General features: G+C 20.4%; 8 protein-coding genes across 8 annotated transcripts; 2 read left to right on the top strand and 6 right to left on the bottom strand. All coding sequences in view use genetic code 6, as the record gives it.

Annotated features, from left to right (window-relative positions):
• Positions 1–126: 126 nt before the first annotated feature.
• TTHERM_001256585 (hypothetical protein) lies at positions 127–893 on the bottom strand (the record flags this gene model as incomplete). The annotated part of the gene is made up of 2 exons (XM_012796981.1): positions 127–378; positions 486–893. 2 exons carry the CDS (start codon positions 891–893, stop codon positions 127–129), a joined length of 660 nt encoding a protein of 219 aa, XP_012652435.1.
• A 1,296-nt stretch (positions 894–2,189) lies between these two features.
• On the top strand, positions 2,190–2,591 carry TTHERM_001256582 (hypothetical protein; the record flags this gene model as incomplete). The annotated part of the gene is made up of 1 exon (XM_012796980.1): positions 2,190–2,591. One exon carries the CDS (start codon positions 2,190–2,192, stop codon positions 2,589–2,591), a length of 402 nt encoding a protein of 133 aa, XP_012652434.1.
• A 253-nt stretch (positions 2,592–2,844) lies between these two features.
• On the top strand, positions 2,845–6,299 carry TTHERM_01256580 (zinc finger transcription factor sma protein, putative; the record flags this gene model as incomplete). Its single annotated transcript, XM_001013465.2, has 8 exons — positions 2,845–3,003; positions 3,225–3,338; positions 3,613–3,666; positions 3,733–3,882; positions 4,336–4,485; positions 4,550–4,783; positions 4,837–4,986; positions 5,040–6,299. The coding sequence occupies 8 exons, from the start codon at positions 2,845–2,847 to the stop codon at positions 6,297–6,299; spliced, it is 2,271 nt and encodes a 756-aa protein (XP_001013465.2).
• A 1,049-nt stretch (positions 6,300–7,348) lies between these two features.
• Positions 7,349–13,145, bottom strand: TTHERM_001256563 (kinase domain protein; the record flags this gene model as incomplete). Its single annotated transcript, XM_012796979.1, has 18 exons — positions 7,349–7,469; positions 7,725–7,814; positions 8,068–8,157; positions 8,339–8,428; positions 8,686–8,775; positions 9,026–9,115; positions 9,367–9,456; positions 9,705–9,794; positions 10,053–10,142; positions 10,396–10,485; positions 10,738–10,827; positions 11,033–11,122; positions 11,358–11,447; positions 11,700–11,789; positions 12,042–12,131; positions 12,386–12,475; positions 12,728–12,817; positions 13,075–13,145. The coding sequence occupies 18 exons, from the start codon at positions 13,143–13,145 to the stop codon at positions 7,349–7,351; spliced, it is 1,632 nt and encodes a 543-aa protein (XP_012652433.1).
• Positions 13,146–14,613: 1,468 nt separating this feature from the next.
• On the bottom strand, positions 14,614–15,293 carry TTHERM_001256561 (hypothetical protein). The gene has a single exon (XM_012796978.1). It carries the CDS (start codon positions 15,055–15,057, stop codon positions 14,764–14,766), a length of 294 nt encoding a protein of 97 aa, XP_012652432.1. The 5' UTR covers positions 15,058–15,293; the 3' UTR covers positions 14,614–14,763.
• A 698-nt stretch (positions 15,294–15,991) lies between these two features.
• TTHERM_01256560 (hypothetical protein) lies at positions 15,992–17,365 on the bottom strand (the record flags this gene model as incomplete). Its single annotated transcript, XM_001013463.2, has 1 exon — positions 15,992–17,365. Exon 1 carries the CDS (start codon positions 17,195–17,197, stop codon positions 15,992–15,994), a length of 1,206 nt encoding a protein of 401 aa, XP_001013463.1. The 5' UTR covers positions 17,198–17,365.
• A 114-nt stretch (positions 17,366–17,479) lies between these two features.
• On the bottom strand, positions 17,480–18,547 carry TTHERM_01256550 (hypothetical protein; the record flags this gene model as incomplete). The annotated part of the gene is made up of 1 exon (XM_001013462.2): positions 17,480–18,547. The coding sequence occupies one exon, from the start codon at positions 18,545–18,547 to the stop codon at positions 17,480–17,482; it is 1,068 nt and encodes a 355-aa protein (XP_001013462.2).
• Positions 18,548–19,326: 779 nt separating this feature from the next.
• TTHERM_01256540 (hypothetical protein) lies at positions 19,327–20,208 on the bottom strand (the record flags this gene model as incomplete). The annotated part of the gene is made up of 1 exon (XM_001013461.1): positions 19,327–20,208. The coding sequence occupies one exon, from the start codon at positions 20,206–20,208 to the stop codon at positions 19,327–19,329; it is 882 nt and encodes a 293-aa protein (XP_001013461.1).
• Positions 20,209–21,413: the final 1,205 nt, after the last annotated feature.

Raw genomic sequence — 21,413 nt, 5'->3', positions numbered from 1 at the left:
TGCTGTTTCGTTTTTGATAGATTTCTTCATTTATTAATTTAAAAACTTTACTCTATTATGATTATTTTTAAAGTAATTCACAAATATTTATTTCTTCTCATAAAACATGAAAGAAAATTAAAAAACTCAAATACACATTTTTCTATCAATGACAAATATTTAGTACTCTCTTTGAATTACTCTGTTTATTTTATGGTTTTATAAATAAATCTAGTTTTTTTGTAGAAATTCATTATTTATACAGATTGATGTTTTATTTATTTTTACAGACTTTTTCTATTTTAAATTTGATTCTACAAAGTTTTCAAGAATTTAAGACAGTTGATTATTCAAAGAAATTTAAAATAGTTAATCTGAATCTTCTCCTCTCTCTCCTTCCTTTTTATTAAATAATAGTAACTAAAAATAGTATTTTTATTAGCATTTATTTATATATAATTGAATAAATATGAGAAAAATATTCTGCTAAAATATTTTTTTTAAACCTCAAACGATATTGATGTATATGCATTCATAAATCTAGTCTATCTTGTATTAAAAACTAAATGAATAAAATAAAAACTTTATCCATAATTATGTAAAAAATCACTAATAAGACTAATTCGAAATCTAAAATTATAGTAAACGCACTTCCACCAATCTAATTCATAATTTAAAAATTTTTATTGTATATTTATTTAAAAATAATTGCTTTAAATTGTAAAAATTGAGATTGTAAATACGTATTAATAATTTAAATTAGTTTATTATTATTTGATGAAAACATTTATATATAATGATAAAATATTGTTAATATTGCTAACTAACTACTTATAAATGATAAATATTGGAATCAAAGATAGAGCAGATTTTATCAGAAAAACAGAAAACCCATCAAAACATGTTTATATCATAAAAAAAATTAGCAAAATGAATGCAAATAAAAGAAACAATTATTGAGCAGAGAATATATTTTATATATAGATAAACTAAGATAAATAGAGTGGGGAGGAGTATTGAGTAATTAATAAGGGAAATTATAATTTATTAGTTTTTATCAAGATTTTTTTTAAAGTTCAAGCTAAATAAGAAAGTGAGCAATTGAAATATGTAAAAAAAAGCGTAGAGTGGGGAATTGTTTAGAGTATCGAATAATTAATTAGCTGAATTATAAGTTGTCAATTTTAATTTGGTACTTAATCAGAGGCTATAGAGAAATAATCCACTGTAATTAATTTATAAATTATCCTTTCTGTTGTCTGTAGGGGATAACGGAGAGAGTATATTTGTATAGATTAATAAGTAAGATGAGTAAAATGGGCTGGAATATTGAGTAATTAATAAGAGAAAGTATTATTAATTGGTTTTTATCATATATTTCTTTGATCATTCAAGCTAAATAAGAAAGCGAATAAATAAAATAGATGAAAAGTAATCGAAGAGTGGGGAATTGTAATGAGTATCGAATAATTAATAAGCTGAATTATTAGTTGCCAGTTTTAATTAGGTACCTAATCAGAGATTACAGAGAAATAAATCATTGTAATAAATTTATCAATTATCCTCTTTGTAGGTGGGGATAATGAAGAAAGGGTATTTAGATGTAAAGAAAGCAAAGAGTGAGAAATTTTAATGAGTATCGAATAATTAATAAGCTGAATTATAAGTTATCAATTTAAATTTGATACCTTATTATCGATTTTATAGAAATAAATCATTATAATTAATATATCAATTATTCTTTCTGTTTTAGGTAAGGGATAATGAAGAAGAGTATTTGATATTGGTTGATGAGTTAAGATAAGTAGATTGAGGAGGAATATTGTAAATTAAAGAGTTTTTATCATTTTGTCACATCTTTTTTTGATCATTCAATCTAAATAAGAAATCAAATAATTAAAATAGATCAAAAGAAAGTGATGAGTGGGGAGTTGTAATGAGTATCGAATAAGAAATAAGCTGAATTATAATTTATCAATTTTTAATTAGATACTTAATCAGCGACTACAGAGAAATAAATCACTGCAATTAATTTATCAATTATCCTTTCTCTTATCTAAAATGAAGAGAGGGTATTTGCTTTAGGTTAACAAATTAAGATATGTAGAGTATGCTGGTATATTGAACTATTAATAAGGGAAAGTATCATTAATGAATTTTTATCTTCTTTGATTGCTCAAGCTAAATAAGAAAGTGAGTAATTAAAATAGATGAAAAGAAATCGAAGAGTGGGGAATTGTAATAAGTATCAAATAATTAAATAAGTTATCAGTTTTTTTCAGTACCTAATCAGTGTATGTAGAGAAATAAATCATGGTAAGTAATATATTTATCAATAATACTTTCTGCTCTTAAGAGACGAAAATAGCTAAAGTAGTAAAAATTAGCATTTATAACTGAGAAAAATCAACATAATATATAAGAAATTTTACTTAAAAAATATTAAAGAATAAAAGAAAAACCAAAATAAAATCAAAAGAAGCAAACACCTATCTATTTTTAATCAATTAATTTACAAATCAAGTATCATAAATTTATTAATAAATTAATTATTTAAGATATTCTTCATACATAGTTTACAGTATTATGATTACTTACTTATTTACCCTTGATTACTTTATCTGAACAAGAAGATAATAAAATATTATTCACTATCAACACCATTATTTAAAATTTCTAAAAACATGAATAAAAAAATTTAATTTCCTAAGATAAAGCTGCTGATTTTTATTTTTCCCACTCTATTTTAAGGAAAACAAACTATGAATATATTTATTTTTTATACCCATATATATACCTATTTTATTTTCAATTCAAGCAAATAATTAAATCTTATATTTAAATATTATGTGTAAAATAATAAAGATGTAAGCACCTATCTAAACAGATTCTGATAAAACTAAAGAAGAAATAGACTAAAACTGGTAATGGAATGTCTGTAATACTTCCATAAAAATCCTAGAAACTGATTCTGAAAAAATCATTGATCTAACTCCCTCAAATGTATTAGAACTCCCTCCTAACGTAATTTAAGCTTTATTCATGCGATTCAACAAAAAAAATAATTTATTAACACAATCAAATAAAATATAAACATATCAACTCATTTTAAGCTATATCTTCTACAAACAAACAAAAATTTCTAAATTTAATTAAAATCAATATAATTTTATATTTTTTTAATGAATCCTTTTACTAAAAAGGAGAATATAATCGTTAAATATAATAATTTTTAATATAAAAAGAGCACTCGATATAAAGTGGATTTACTGATAAAGAATGAAAGTGCTTTTATGTTTAGTGGTGTTTGGGAATGGCATAAATCATGGAAAATACCTACAATAAATTGTACTTTAAATGTAAATATTTTACATAAAAATAAATTTATAAAATAATTTCTACTTTTATTACTATTAAAATTGGGTTTAAAAGTATAAATTACTTTCTGAGTATTTACTTGATAAATGAATTAATCCCAAAATAATCTTTAATAATCTAATTTTAATTGATTATATGATAAAATAGAATAATAAATATATAAATGATATTTTTTGAAAATTAAATAATACTTATGATGTGTTAAAAAGTTATTAAAAAATATGATTAATATTATAATTTAAATTGAAAATTTAGATAACAGATCCACAAACAAATGAATCAATAATTCTACCTAAATCAGAAGTCTACGTAAGCCTAAGAGTTTTTAAAAATAAAAGATTAGCATTACATTTATTTTAATAAAATATAAACAAGGCTGAAATCTACGCTGTAAAGGAATTTTAATAAAATTCAACTCATTTAGAGAATGTAAGTATTCTAGGAGAAAATAGATCTTATTTTAAAAATTCCTAATGTAGCTTTAAATACCTCAAATTTATTAAAACTTCATATGATTATTCTGGTGTAATTTTAAAATAATTTTAATAATTTCCTTAATTTTATTTAACAAAAATAATTTATTTTTATTCAATACTTAGCATAATTAATTTTCTATTGATAAATTATATTAATTCTTTTTACTATTTATATTTTATTTCTATTCGCTTAAGAATTGAATAGAGAAAAAATTATTCTAAGTACCAATCCAAATTTAATTCCTAAAAATTTTAAATGCTACCTTTTCCCCTCTATAATGCATATCTTTTAGTAAAAATTTGGTCTGGTGGTAATAATCCTAATAAATTTAATATGAATTAAAAAAGAAAAATAAAATTGTTTTTCCAAATATCAGAAATTATGGCAATTTATCAAATTATTTTAAGACAATTTTTAAAAATAAATATACAAAAATATTTTAATTTTTTTTAGCTTTGAATTGGATTTATTAATTTTAAACTAGTTTTTATTATTATATAGTCTAATTTTCAATTAGTTATTGCAGTTTATCTCAATTAAATTAACGAAAAATATCCTATTGTTTTAGAATCTAGAATTTCGCCTCCTATATTTGTCTATAATAGATATGGTTGTGGAGTTAGTTGTGGTTGCTATAAAACAAAAATAAAGGTGATCATTTATTAAATATATTTTTTAATATTTATTTATAATTTATAATTAAACAAAACCAAAGAATTATTTCTTTGATCCTTTTTTACCAGAAAGTTTGGATAGGAAATATGTTAAAAGGTTTAGTAGAAAAAAACATTCAAAAGATTTGCCTATAGAGAATGATATAAATGGCTTGAGTAACTTTATTTCGGCCCCTAATATACGCTTCAAAATAAAACATCCTGTCTTTTTAGCTATAAAATTTAGTTATTGTGTAAAAATGTATCATAACACCAACTTAATTCCTTATAGTGATGTAAGTTAATTATTTAAAATTACTAATTTATTAACAGATTATAAATAAAATAGGATTATTTAGAATTCCTATAAGTTGTATAATATAATCTGTAAACAACCTATATAAATTCCAAGATGAAAAATGATATCACAATTTAAGAAATACCTCTGATCCTTTATGTAGAACACACCCTTTCCTTAGAATCTATTGAATTAAAAAGAGTAATTTTTTTATGGAATTAAAAAGCATTTATAAATTAACTCAAAATTAATAGATTCGCGATTTTTTTAAACTCATAAACGAAAATGTAGTGCAAATTGTTTAAGATCCATAAACTATTCCTGAAAACTTCAAAGAAGTAAAAGATATTGAAAGAATTAAGGAAGCATATTAAAAAGCTTATCTTTCTCTTATCAAAATAAAAGATGAATTAAAATCTCCTACTGATTCTGAAGAGGAATCTTCTTAAGATACATCAAAAGAATAGCTTATCAAAAAATATAAAACTGAAAAGTCTGAGCTTGAAACTGTAACAGAAGGTGTATAAAAACTATAAATTAACAACAATCTTCCATAATAAAATTTGTTTGATGAAGAAAAAATCAGCTAGAATTCTTTATAAAGTGGATAACTTTAAGGCTCAAATCAAAACACTAAAAATAGCAACTAGTTTGGATCAATATTGGACTTTACTTTTAATAAAAATGATTCTATTTTAAATGATGTTAAATTATCTGTCTTTACTGGTATTAACTTTGGTCAACAAAGCTGGTTTGAGGATTAAATAGGTGAAATAAGATAATTTAATGATGATATTAAATATACTAATGACGATATTAACCATGACTAGAATGACTATTTTTATTAACAAACTAGATTAAGTGTTTAATAAAGTGAGAATTATAAAGAAGATATAATGAATTCGAAATTGTTACATTAACCTGAAGCAAAATTTGAGAATCAAGGCAGTTCTTATTAAATTTTATCAAGCATATAATAAAAAAATTAATAACTCACTAGCTATGGGCAAATTAATTAATAAGAGTAACCAAATTTGATAATCAACAAAGAAATTTTCTAACAAAATTAAATGAAAACACAAGCAGATTAAGTTTCAATGCATCATTATAGTTAAAATATGATGTAACATAAGCATTAATATTTTACCTAGATGAGTTAGTATCAAAATTTTAATTAGATAAGAGATATAAATATGCCTTCTTTTGAGAAAGATTCATAATCTCATAATAATAACAGTCAATTTCTTAACAACCAAATAAATTAACAAACAAATGATGACTTTAGTAATCAATTTTAATAAAACTAAAACGAAACTTATCAGCAAAAAAATACATTATAAAATAGTTTCTAGTAATTTTGGTTAAATCCTAATAATTAATTTCAACAGTTTTAACATTAGCATTTAATTTAATAATCTAATGTGGATGATTAATTCAATCAAAATAACTTTATTAGGCATCTTAATAGTCCCTCTACTTATCAAAAAGAGCATGATATGTAAGAAGAAAAATGAACACTAAATAAAAATTCACTGAAGAGTTTAACCTTAATCTTTAAAATATGACAAAATATTAAAAACTAACAAAGATAAATAAAATAGAAAAAAATTTTTAAATAACTTAGATATAAAAATAGTTTTAAAAATAACTCAATATTTATGTTTAAAATGTATCTATTTTGTAAAAACAATAATTTTTAGCTAAAAATCATATTTTGTATAATTTTTATGCTAATAAATTTATTTCATTCAAGGATTAGCTTTATTCTTTTTATCATATTTTATCAAATATTTCTAAATATTTGATTTTTGTTCTCAAATTTTTTAAAGATATTTAAAAATTTGTAAAAATGTTTTTAAAAAAGTATAAAAAAGTATCCCCCAAGGAAAATACTTGGAAGGCGAAAAAATAGTAGGCAGAGAGGTTTTTTTCTGCCTACTGATCCTAAAAAGCCCCGATTGTAAATTCTCTATAATATTTAAGATTAAAATATAACTGGCATATAAAAGCTTGGTATTTATATAATTTAATAAAATATAATATAAAACTAAAATTTCCAAATTATTTGATCATTTTTGGAGAATTCGGAGGGTTTGCTTAAGAGGATTTAATTTATTTTATTTTTAATAAATAATTTATTAACTTACAAAAATATGAATGATATTTATAAATATAAAATCAATAATAACATCTATAAATCTATTTATATTTTAGGTTAAAAACACTTTTTCAAAATATTAAATAATAAAATATATAATATTATTCAAACATTTTATATTTATTCATCCTTTTTTTATCAGAAGCTTTTAAAATTAAAGACAACTAATCGTTATAATTTAAGACACTTGCCTATTACTTTGAATTTTTCTGATTTATTCATTCGGCTAAACATTTTAAAATAAATTTGTTTTAAACAAATATCAAAATAGAATAAACTTTTAAATTAAAAATTATTCTTTAAATTAATAAATAAAATAATATTAGTGCAATAAAAAAGATAAAAAAATAAATCAAATAAATTCAAAGAGATTTTTTTTTATATTCATTTTTATAGTTTAAAATATCACAATCCAAAACAAATAAACTGTTTTTACTCAAGTTCAAGTGTCAAATTTGAGATATTAATGCAATTTGCTAATCTAGAACCTAAGCCTGATGCACCTTCATCACCAATTTAATTCAGACTTTTTTAATATTGAAGAAAAAATATATCATTAAATAGTTAATTAGAAGGAAAAAATGAAGAAAAAATATGAAATAATAAGATTAATTAATTAATAATAAAAGCAATAGTTTAAAATAAATGATGAGCTTTATTAACAAAGAAAAAACAAAAAAAGCAAGCACTATAAAAAGAAAAAGAAAAAAGATCTTTATTATTTTAATTTAGTTTTTATAATTAAAAATATCTAAATCCAAAACAAATAAACTGTTTTTACCGAAGATTAAGTGTCAAATTTGAGAGATTAATGCATTTTGCTAAACCAGAACCTAAGTCTGATACACCTTTATCACCAATTAAATTAGAACTTTTTAAATATAGAAGAAAAAGTATATCATTAAATAGTTAATTAGAAGGAAAAAATGAAGAAAATATATGAAATAATATGATTAATTAATTAATAATAAAAGCAAAAGTTTAAAATAAATGATGAGCTTAATTAACAGAGAAAAAATAAAAAAGCAAGCACGATAAAAGAAAAAGAAAAAAGAGCTTTATTGTTTTAAATTAGTTTTTATAATTAAAAATATCACAATCCAAAACAAATAAACTGTTTTTACCTAAGATCAAGTATCAAATTTGAGAGATTAATGCATTTTGCTAAAGCTGAACCTAAGCCTGATGCACCCATTGCACCAATTTAATTTTAGCTTTTTAAATATTGAAGAAAAAATATATCATTAAATAGTTAATTAGAAGGAAAAAATGAAGAAAAAATATGAAATAATATGATTAATTAATAATAAATAAAAAGAAAAAAGAGCTTTATTGTTTTTAATTAGTTTTTATAATTAAAAATATCACAATCCAAAACAAAAAAACTGTTTTTACAAAAGACTAAGTGTCAAATTTGAGAGATTAATACATTTTGCTAAAGCTGAACCTAAGCCTGATGCACCTTTGTTACCAATTTAATTACCCCTTTTTAAATATTGGAGAAAAAATATTTCATTAAATAGTTAATTAGAAGGAAAAAATGAAGAAAAAATATGAAATAATAAGATTAATTAATTAATAATAAAATCAAAATTTGAAATAAATGATGAGCTTAATTAAAAAAAAAAATACAAAAAAAAAAACAAGCATGATAAAAAAAAAAAGAAAAAAGAGCTTTATTGTTTTTAATTAGTTTTTATAATTAAAAATATCACAATCCAAAACAAATAAACTGTTTTTACTCAAGGTTAAGTTATAAATTTGAGAGATTAATGCATTTTGTTAAAGCTGAACCTAAGCCTGATGCACCCATTGCACCAATTTAATTTCTACTTTTTAAATATTGAAGAAAAAATATATCTTTTAAATAGTTAATTAGAAGGAAAAAATGAAGAAAAAATATGAAATGATAAAATTAATTAATAATATAAGCAAAAGTTTGAAATAAATGATGAGCTTTATTAACAAAGAAAAAACAAAAAAGCAAGCACGATAAAAGAAAAAGAAAAAAGAGCTTTATTGTTTTTAATTAGTTTTTATAATTAAAAATATCACAATCCAAAACAAATAAACTGTTTTTACAAAAGATTAAGTGTCAAATTTGAGATATTAATGCATTTTGCTAAACCAGAACCTAAGTCTGATGCACCTTTGTCACCAATTATATTAGAACTTTTTAAATATTGAAGAAAAAATATATCATTAAATAGTTAACGAGAAGGAAAAAATGAAGAAAAAATATGAAATAATATGATTAATTAATAATAAAAGCAATAGTTTAAAATAAATGATGAGCTTTATTAACAAAGAAAAAAAAAAAAAAGCAAGCACTATAAAAAGAAAAAGAAAAAACATCTTTATTATTTTAAATTAGTTTTTATAATTAAAAATATCTAAATCCAAAACAAATAAACTGTTTTTACCAAAGATTAAGTGTCAAATTTGAGAGATTAATGCATTTTGCTAAACCAGAACCTAAGCCTGATGCACCCATTACACCAATTTAATTATCCCTTTTTAAATATTGAAGAAAAAATATATCATTAAATAGTTAATTAGAAGGAAAAAATGAAGAAAAAATATGAAATAATAAAAATTAATTAATAAAAAACAAATGTTTAAAATAAATGATGAAATTAATTAACAAAGAAAAAACAAAAAAGCAAGCACGATAAAAGAAAAAGAAAAAAGAGCTTTATTGTTTTTAATTAGTTTTTATAATTAAAAATATCACAATCCAAAACAAATAAACTGTTTTTACTAAAGGTTAAGTGTCAAATTTGAGAGATTAATGCAATTTGCTAAATCAGAACCTAAGCCTGATGCACCTTCATCACCAATTGAATTCTAACTTTTTAAATATTGAAGGAAAAATATATTATTAAATAGTTAATTAATTAGAAGGAAAAAACGAAGAAAAAATATGAAATTATAAGATTAATTAATTAATAATAAAAGCAAAGGTTGAAAATAAAATGATGAGCTTAATTACCAAAGAATAAACAAAAAAAGGCAAGAACAATAATAAGAAAAAAAAAAAGCTTTATTATTTTTAATTAGTTTTTATAATTAAAAATATCACAATCCAAAACAAATAAACTGTTTTTACCCAAGTTCAAGTGTCAAATTTGAGAGATTAATGCATTTTGCTAAAGCTGAACCTAAGCCTGATGCACCAATTGCACTAATTTAATTTTACCTTTTTAAATATTTAAGAAAAAATATATTATTAAATAGTTAATTAGAATAGAAGGAAAGAATGAAGAAAAAATATAAAATAATAAAATTAATTAATAATAAAAGCAAACGTTTAAAATAAATGATGAGCTTAATTAACAAAGAAAAACCAAAAAAGCAAGCACGATAAAAGAAAAAGAAAAAAAGCTTTATTGTTTTAAATTAGTTTTTATAATTAAAAATATCACAATCCAAAACAAATAAACTGTTTTTACCTAAGATCAAGTACCAAATTTGAGAGATTAATGCATTTTGCTAAAGTTGAACCTAAGCCTGATGCACCTTCATCAACAATTGAATTGCAACTTTTTAAATATTGAAGAAAAAATATATCATTAAATAGTTAATTAGAAGGAAAAAATCAAGAAAAAATATGAAATAATATGATTAATTAATAATAAAAGCAAAGTTTAAAATAGATGATGAGCTTAATTAACAAAAAAATTACAAAAAAAAAACAAGCACGATAAAAAGAAAAAGAAAAAAGAGCTTTATTGTTTTTAATTAGTTTTTATAATTAAAAATATCACAATCCAAAACAAAAAAACTGTTTTTACAAAAGACTAAGTGTCAAATTTGAGAGATTAATACATTTTGCTAAAGCTGAACCTAAGCCTGATGCACCTTCATCAACAATTGAATTGCAACTTTTTAAATATTGAAGAAAAAATATGAAATAATAAAATTAATTAATATTAAAAGAAAATTTTTAAAATAAATGATGAGTTAATTAACAAAGAAAAAATAAAAAAGCAAGCACGATAAAAAGAAAAAGAAAAAAGAGCTTTATTGTTTTAAATTAGTTTTTATAATTAAAAATATCACAATCCAAAACAAATAAACTGTTTTTACCTAAGATCAAGTATCAAATTTGAGAGATTAATGCATTTTGCTAAAGCTGAACCTAAGCCTGATGCACCCATTGCACCAATTTAATTTCTACTTTTTAAATATTGAAGAAAAAATATATCTTTTAAATAGTTAATTAGAAGGAAAAAATGAAGAAAAAATATGAAATAATATGATTAATTAATAATAAAAGCAAAAGTTTGAAATAAATGATGAGCTTAATTAACAAAGAAAATACAAAAAAAAACAAGCACGATAAAAAGAAAAAGAAAAAAGAAATTTTTATAATTAAAAATATCACAATCCTAAACAAATAAACTGTTTTTACCTAAGATAAAGTGTCAAATTTGAGAGATTAATGCATTTTGCTAAACCAGAGCCTAAGCCTGATACACCTTCATCACCAATTTTATTGTAACTTTTTAAAAATTGAAGAAAAAATATATCATTAAATAGTTAATTAGAAGGAAAAAATGAAGAAAAAATATGAAATAATAAAATTAATTAATAATAAAAGAAAATGTTTAAAATAAATGATGAGCTTTATTAACAAAGAAAATACAAAAAAAAGCAAGCACGATAAAAAGAAAAAGAAAAAAGAGCTTTATTGTTTTTAATTAGTTTTTGTAATTAAAAATATCACAATCCAAAACAAATAAACTGTTTTTACTCAAGGTTAAGTGTCAAAATTGAGAGATTAATGCATTTTGCTAAACCAGAACCTAAGCCTGATGCACCCATTGCACCAATTTAATTTTACCTTTTTAAATATTGAAGAAAAAATATATCATTAAATAGTTAATTAGAAGGAAAAAATGAAGAAAAAATATGAAATAATATGATTAATTAATAATAAAAGCAAAAGTTTGAAATAAATTATGAGCTTAATTAACAAACAAAATACAAAAAAAAAACAAGCATGATAAAAGAAAAAGAAAAAAGAGCTTTATTGTTTTTAATTAGTTTTTGTAATTAAAAATATCACAATCCAAAACAAATAAACTGTTTTTACCTAAGATAAAGTGTCAAATTTGAGAGATTAATGCATTTTGCTAAAGCTGAACTTAAGCCTGAAGCACCTTTATCACCAATTAAATTAGAACTTTTTAAATATTGAAGAAAAAATATATCTTTTAAATAGTTAATTAGAAGGAAAAAATGAAGAAATAATATGAAATAATATGATTAATTAATAATAAAAGCAAAAGTTTGAAATAAATTATGAGCTTAATTAACAAACAAAATACAAAAAAAAAAACAAGCATGATAAAAGAAAAAGAAAAAAGAGCTTTATTGTTTTTAATTAGTTTTTGTAATTAAAAATATCACAATCCAAAACAAATAAACTGTTTTTACCTAAGATAAAGTGTCAAATTTGAGAGATTAATGCATTTTGCTAAACCAGAACCTAAGCCTGATGCACCCATTGTACCAATTTAATTGTAACTTTTTAAATATTGAAGAAAAAATATATCATTAAATAGTTAATTAGAAGGAAAAAATGAAGAAAATATATGAAATAATATGATTAATTAATAATAAAAGCAAAAGTTTAAAATAAATGATGAGCTTAATTAACAAAGAAAATACAAAAAAAAACAAGCACGATAAAAAGAAAAAGAAAAAATAGCTTTATTGTTTTTAATTAGTTTTTATAATTAAAAATATCACAATCCAAAACAAATAAACTGTTTTTACCTAAGATCAAGTATCAAATTTGAGAGATTAATGCATTTTGCTAAAGCTGAACCTAAGTCTGATGCACCCATCTCACCAATTTAATTTTACCTTTTTTAAATATTGAAGAAAAAATATATCATTAAATAGTTAATTAGAAGGAAAAAATGAAGAAAAAATATGAAATAATAAGATTAATTAATTAATAATAAAAGCAAAAGTTTGAAATAAATGATGAGCTTTATTAACAAAGAAAATACAAAAAAAAGCAAGCACGATAAAAAGAAAAAGAAAAAAGAGCTTTATTGCTTTTAATTAGTTTTTATAATTAAAAATATCACAATCCAAAACAAATAAACTGTTTTTACTCAAGGTTAAGTGTCAAAATTGAGAGATTAATGCAATTTGCTAAACCAGAACCTAAGCTTGATGCACCCATTCCAGGAAATTTATTGTAACTTTTTAAATATTAAAGAAAAAATTTATCATTAAATAGAGTAAGTTGCCATACAAATTTACAAAAAGCGAGTTTAATTATATTTTATAAAATTAAAATTTAAAATATTTTTTATGTGTTTTTTTTTATCCTAGGTTTTAAAAATTTATATTTCAAAAAAAATGATATGTTATAAGAATATGTGGTACATATAATTTCAAATTGACATTTTCTGAATTTAAAGCTTTCTATAAAAAGTTATTTTAAGCTAATTTAGCTTTATATTAAGTTATTAAGATATATTACATTTCGCCTTTTATAAATTAAAAAGGTGGTATTTCACTATAGTTAATTAGGAGGGAAAAATGAAATAATAAGATTAATTAATAATAAATAAAATTAACAAAGAATCAAAAAATAATAAATTATAATAAAAAGAAAAAGGAAAAAAAATCAAGTCAAATAAATTAAAAGAGCTTTAATGTTTTAAATTAACTTTTATAATTAAAAATATTACAATGCAAATCAAAAAACTGCTTTTATTAAGTGTAAGTTTTAATAGCAAAAAATGAAGAAAAAGTATCAAATAATAAAAAATGAAAATAAATAATTAATTAAAAATTGAAATGAAAATTAAGTTAAAATAGCTAAAAAACTTTTGTATTAATAAAAATCATTAAATAAATAATGATGATAATTTCTAAATAAAAATTATTTATTTAAATAAATTGAAAATTAAATATACAAAAAATATTAATAATAAAAAAAAGAATATCTTTTAATTAAATATACCCCAGATCAAGATGGAGAATCTAATGAGGTAAATGTGAAGAGCTTAAAAACTTTTTTTATAAATTAAAATAAATTTAAAGGATATTAATATAAAAATTAATAATTACTTCTTCTAATCTATTATATTTTTTAATCTATTATATCATTTTTTTTTTCTTCAAAAATATTGAATAGCAATTTATGAAATTTGATTAATTAATTAATTAATTATAGATGGATAAAAAGAACAAATAAATATATTAATTAATTAATTATCAAATATAAATTTATAATTTGGTTTTATGAAGAGATATCACATACAAATTAATTTAACATTCACTATTTAAACTTAATATTTGTATTTAAAACAAACACTTAAAAATATATATAGTAGGAATTAGAGATAGTCAGTTATTTATTTATTTAGTCCTATTTGAAAAAATTAATTCTAGTAGTTAATGTTCTTAAATTTTATAAAAATAATGTTTATAAGTAGATTTTTTTGTTTTAGTTCAGTAATTTTAAGGAATATTTATAATATCTCTAATATAGCAAGATGCCATACAAAAATTTCATGGTTTGTATGCCACTTTTTATTAAATAGATTTTTTTATTTATTTATTAAAAAATTTAATATATATATATTTTATAATAGAATTATTATTAATTAATAATTTAATTTATTATAATTTCAAAATAACACAAAAATATGTTCGAATATATCTAACTTTAAAAGTTATACTTCTAAATAATTTTTTAATTAATTTATTCATAAAGAATTCAAATTATTCATATGATACAATTGATCCTATTAAACCTGAAGCGATTTATAATGATTCTTAACTAAATCTCAGTTAATTGAATTAACAAATAACATCTGATTTTTAAAATAGATTATCGAGTTTAGGAACAATTAATTAATTTTATTCTAAATTCCATATTTTATATTATTTTTCTTCTGATTCGATTTTAAACATATCAGAAACATCAAATAATTTTTCTTTTCTTTTGTTAATATATTTTTCAACATAATTTTGAATTAGATTTGAAATATTATTTCCTTATATTTAATCAAGTATTTTCTTTACATTATCCTATGAAATTCCATTTTGAGGTAATTTGAAAAATTCTTATAATGAAACATATTTAATGTTTACTTAGAATGTATCTTGTATTTTTTGATTCAAAATTCCGAAGGTTTAATCATCGTGTGAAATTGTACCATTTTTTACAATATCTCTTGTTCTTGGAATGTTATTGAAAAAGTTAGTGTTTATGTAATTTTTGTTAACTTCAGATAATGATCCCATATCATGTCCTTATTCAATCTTATGTATTTTTTAAAATAATGATTTAAAAACATTATAAGAAATAACTTTGACATATTCTTGATTAGATTGAGTTTGAGAAGAAACCAAAGAAGACATTTAAAATAAACTTTTTGTTGTATTAATAGAAAATAAAGTTTTGTGAAACTAAAATTTGATTTTTTTTTATTTTTATTTTTATATAAGATTTATTATATAACTTAGTAATAAAATTATTTCAATTTTTTTAATAAAAGTAAACTTTAAAGATTTTATCATTAAATTATAATAAAATGTCTAATATTTACAGAGTTTAATATGGATTATAAAAATTATCAAATGATTAGAAAAAATAAGCTGAAAATTAATATGATTTCAGAATAAAAGAAATAGAGAAAAATTAAGTTTTTTTAATTGAAAAATTAATATAATATGTAAAAAATAAGCTAAATTTTGATATATAGAGATATGCACTTATTTTTATATTTACTAAAATTGCCACTGATATGATTTATGAATTTTTAGTTATTTATATGGAAAAGTTTTTATAATTTATGAAAAAAATTAGTTTTTTTTGATTTAAATTTAAAAAACTATAAGTTTTTTTTTATTTTTTTTTTGTTTTTTTATTTTTTTTTTCTTTTTTTTATTTTTTTTTATTGTTTTTTTTGTTTTTGTTTTTTGATTATATAAGATTTCATTGATTCAGACAATATGTGTCATCAAAAAGTATTAGATTATAAATTTAAATTGGAACTGAAATAAATCAATTCATTTCACTTCATTCATTATAGATTTAATTTTATCACTGAGTACTTCAGTATTTAAATTTTTACTTTCCATGAGTTTCGAAACCAACTTTGTCTCTGTTTTAGTAGAACCTTTATTTAGACAAATAATTTCACAGGGAACTTTCATTGAAATTTTTTATATTTCTTTATTTTTTATGACGAAGTTAATTCCTTCCTTATCGAGCTACTATTTTTTATCTTATGAAATATAAAAGTATGGTTCGTAACAACTCAATTCATTTATTAAATCTTCAGTTAAGAAATATTTTGCGGGAGATAATTCATTCTACAGCTATAGGACAACTAATTCATTATCAAAGAATATCTATCTTTTCTCTGGTTTTTTTAATTCTTTATTTGAATCTACTGTAAATTTTATATAGAATTATAATTTCTTATAATCTCTTTCCTCTTTTTTTTCTTCTTTCTAGTTATTTTAAGAATCCTCTTCATAATTAAAAATAATTTCCGGTTTTATTTGGAAAGTATCATCGAAAAAGCTAAAAATAAGTTAGAATTTCTACATATTCTGATAAAAATTTTACCATTCACAATCGGTAAAAGATTCTATTGATTAGACAATATAATTTGTCAAGAAATTAAACATCGCATTTAATTTATTTTTAAAGAAGTAAGAAACAAATTAAAATTCTAATTCATCTATATAATCCGTGACATCTTAAAAATCGGAGAAAATTTAATTTTTTTTTTATCTTTAAAATCTGTTCAGCTTAACCTAAATTTAATTTCTTAATTTCTCAGCCTCAGAATCTTGCAAATTAAGTTTCACTTAAAAATTTGAATATTGTTAATCGTCTTTGCTTTAAATGAAATCATTAAGAATCTTTTTTGTTTCTTCATTATTGTTGAATAATTTCGAAGCATTATCTTCTATTGTAATTGCTAAAAATCTCAAGCATAATCTTTCGCAAAATTAAGGATCTTTTTCTTTCTTATTTTCTGTAATATTTTTAAGATTTTAAACAACATCTTTCTTTTCTTCTCTACTGAGTTATTTCGGGTCGTCTTTACCGGTAAGATATTTAAGAACAGCCTAACCATTGGATTATTAATTTTATTGTTATAACTATTATAACTATTGCTTAGCATTGAAGTATTCTTCAAGAACATTCCTATTGGTTTTACTATTTCTATTTCTGTTTCTCGTGTTTTTACTACTCCTCATTATACTTTTATCTATGATACTATTATCTATGATCTATTTCTTTTTATTCTTTTAAATTTGTATTAATGTTTTACAATTAATATTTTTCAATTTTTATCTAATCTATAAATTAAAACTAAAAGTTTTTTATTTTTTTGTTTTTTTATTTTTATTTTTTTTTCTTTTTTTTATTTTTTTTTTATTGTTTTTTTTTTGTTTTTTGATTATATAAGATTTAATTGATTCAGACAATATATGTCGTCAAAAAAGTATTTATTTGTGGTAATTTGGAGATGAAATAAATCAATTCATTTCATTATTTAAAGAAGAATTAAAAAGGTATTTATTCATCTTTTTGCAAAATACTAAAGTATTTATGCTTTCAGTCATTATACTTTATTTTTTTTATCCTCTTTTATAACCCATGATAGTACCAGAAATTTAATATTTTTCAATTTAAGAATATTTCAATTTCATTATTTTTCCCTTTTTGTTTTTTATGGAAAGACTAATCTTGAGATCCTAATAATCTTGCTCTGACAAAAGATGTAAGTGTGGATTATAACACTATAATTCTATGAGAAAATTTCTATCAAAGAAATATTTTACAGGACAAATATGTTCGCAATAAAAAGGATAAAATTAGTCCACGAATCTCATATTGTCCAAATCTTCAGCTGATGTAGATATCTTTTATTTAATTTATTTCTATTAGAAAAATATGAATAAATCAAGATCTTTTTTCAAAACTGTAGAAAATTTGAAATAGAATTGCATTTTTCTATAATCTCTTTCCTAATCTCCCTATAAAATATCCTAGGGTTCTCCGTTGTTGAGAATAATTTCTGATTTTATTTAAAAAGCATCATAGCAAAAACTGAATTCGAATTAGAATTTTTACAAAAACTCTTAAATATTTTATCCCTTAAGAATATTTAAATCATATTTATCAAATTCGGTATTGAAAGATTTCATAGAATTTTAGATAAAATCATTTAAGAAAATAAACATGAGATCTTTTTTAGCTTTGAAATAATAATTGAAAAGAGATTTCAAATATTCTACATATTCACTTGCTTAATTTTCATCTTCTCTTTCTATTGTGAAATTATTTTATTCTATTGAATTTATTTCATCTTTTAATTTATCTAAGCTAAATTATGCTTCTTTATCATGCAAATTGAGTTTTATTTTCAATTTAGATGGCTCTTCAATTTCTCCTTCGGCGAATTTTTTAAGAAATTCTTCAAGACTTTCTTAAGTTTTATTATTTTTGTTGCAACAAAGTTTAGCAGAATTCTATATCTAATCTAATAATATAATCAAAGGTTTTCTTTTAATTTTTTTTTCCAATTCTTTTTCCTTTATCATAATTTATTCAAGGGTCTTTTTTTCTTCTTCCTAGATTTTCTATTCTTCTTCCTATGCAACTCTATCAAGAATAGACTTTTCTCTATCATATTAGATTTTTTAGGTTATAATCTTTTAAAGTATTTATTCTTTATTTCTTGCACAACATTTTTAATTTGTATTGAATACAATTTATTGACAATGTCTTAATAGTTGCCTTAAATTGTTTTGTTCTTATTATTATTTTTTTTCTTTAGACTGGTATTAACACTCATTGTACTGATACTATTACTTTTTCTTAATATAAATATATCATAATGTTTCACAATTGTTTTTTTTCAATTTTTATCTAATCTATAAATTAAAACTAAAAGTTTTTTATTTTTTTTGTTTAATTTTTTTATTTTTTCTTCTTTTTTTTTTATTGTTTTTTTTTTGTTTTTCGATTAATATAGAAATTTCATTATTTCAGAGATATATTTTTATTTTCATTTAACAATCATTCATCAAGTGATTTATTTTGTTCTTATTATTATTTTTTTTCTTTAGACTGGTATTAACACTCATTGTACTGATACTATTACTTTTTCTTAATATAAATATATCATAATGTTTCACAATTGTTTTTTTTCAATTTTTATCTAATCTATAAATTAAAACTAAAAGTTTTTTATTTTTTTTGTTTTATTTTTTTATTTTTTTTTCTTTTTCTTCTTTTTTTTTTATTGTTTTTTTTTTGTTTTTCGATTAATATAGAAATTTCATTATTTCAGAGATATATTTTTATTTTCATTTAACAATCATTCATCAAGTGATTTATTTTATTCTTCTTATTTTTTCTCCAATTCATATTATTTTTTGGCTGAGTCGCTGAGTGTTACAAAATTTTTAATCCGGAGCTCCTATATTTCTTATTATATGTAAATTGGCATTCCATTTTCATCATAATAAAGATCTTATTCGACTTATTAAGGAGTAAATTTGATACAACTAATTATAAGCCTAGTTTTTAGATCGTTGGAAAGATATTTTTAAATTTCATAATCTTTTAAACTCTCTTCAATTTAAGAACCAAGAATATAACTTATAGGGAATGGTAATTCGTATTTTATTTCTTTAGTTTCTTTTTACTTGGATTCTTCCTTCTCTAGTTCTCCTACTTTAAGTTCTTCTAATTTAAGTCCTCCCAATTTGAGTTCTTCTACATTGATATCAGTTTATTCTATGGTAGGTGCCTAAGGAGGTATTTCCATCACAGAAGATTAAGTTGTAGGAATTTAGGGAGGAACTTCAAAAGATGAATCTTATGAAGATATGTCTATATCAGATACTTCAACAGTCGAATGTTAACATACTATTTTTTCAGTTTCATTATTTTTTTTTTATTTCTTAGGTTTTTCTTTTTTCTATTATAAATTTATGTTAAATGTAACCTGATAAAAATAACTACTGTAATATCCAGTCCCAAATTCAAAATAATCTTAATTACGATCTTAGTATTCATTAGAAACTTTGAAACTAGTAACTATCTAAATTGTATTTTATAGATTTTAGAAAACAAAATGGAATCTTTCTATGAGACCGAATATAAATTATCTCAAAAAATTATATTATTTTTAGGAAGGGCATTCGTTAATTTATTCAGCAAAAAAAACGAAAAAACTACTCAATATTTCAAACATGCGTTTATTTTTTAGTTTAAAGTAATTTTCAAATTTTTACTTTAATAAATTTTCGTTTTATTTTATATCTTTACCCTATTTCAATTCATTTTTTAATTTTTCTATGTGTCTCTCATCGGCGTCGATCGTATAAGATCTAAAATCAAATTCTATATCCTATGTAGGTTACAGTATTATATAAAAATCAATATTCTTTAAAATAATATCATTAATCCTTAAACTTTTATTTTAAGATGAAAAAATGTCTTAACATATTCAGTAAAAAGATGAACTTTAAAATAACTGGTAATTCTTTTAAGTTTAATGAGTTTGAATCAAATAAATATATTATGTGCTATCACCAGTAGATAAATTTCTTAGAAATTCTAATATTTATGCTTTATTTTTAATTTCATATCCATTTTCTATAAAACTTTTCAAATTTCTCGCTACGCCTCTAATACAATTAATATGAATTGAAGATAACTTTAGCTAATGGGTAACCGTAAGTTTTAATAGCAAAAAATGAAGAAAAAGTATCAAATAATAAAAAATGAAAATAAATAATTAATTAAAAATTGAAATGAAAATTAAGTTAAAATAGCTAAAAACTTTTTGTATTAATAAAAATCATTAAATAATGATGATAATTTCTAAATAAAAATTATTTATTTAAATAAATTTAAAATTAAATATACAAAAAATATTAATAATAAAAAAAAGAATATCTTTTAATTAAATATACCCCAGATCAAGATGGAGAATCTAATGAGGTAAATGTGAAGAGCTTAAAAACTTTTTTTATAAATTAAAATAAATTTAAAGGATATTAATATAAAAATTAATAATTACTTCTTCTAATCTATTATATTTTTTAATCTATTATATCATTTTTTTTTTCTTCAAAAATATTGAATAGCAATTTATGAAATTTGATTAATTAATTAATTATAAATGGATAAAAAGAACAAATAAATATAATAATTAATTAATTATCAAATATAAATTTATAATTTGGTTTTATGAAGAGATATCACATACAAATTAATTTAACATTCACTATCTAAACTTAATATTTGTATTTAAAACAAACACTTAAAAATATATATAGTAGGAATTAGAGATGGTCAGTTATTAATTAGTCCTATTTGAAAAAATTAATTATAACATACATTTGAAATATCACCAATCATGATATAATTAATGGCTGATGATATTTCAAATCA

The sequence above is a fragment of the Tetrahymena thermophila genome (assembly GCF_000189635.1).
Source record: "Tetrahymena thermophila SB210 genomic scaffold scf_8254678, whole genome shotgun sequence".
NCBI classification, from domain to species: domain Eukaryota; phylum Ciliophora; class Oligohymenophorea; order Hymenostomatida; family Tetrahymenidae; genus Tetrahymena; species Tetrahymena thermophila.
Note: the sequence above shows the minus strand (reverse complement) of the source record. Positions and strands in the feature narration are given on the sequence as shown.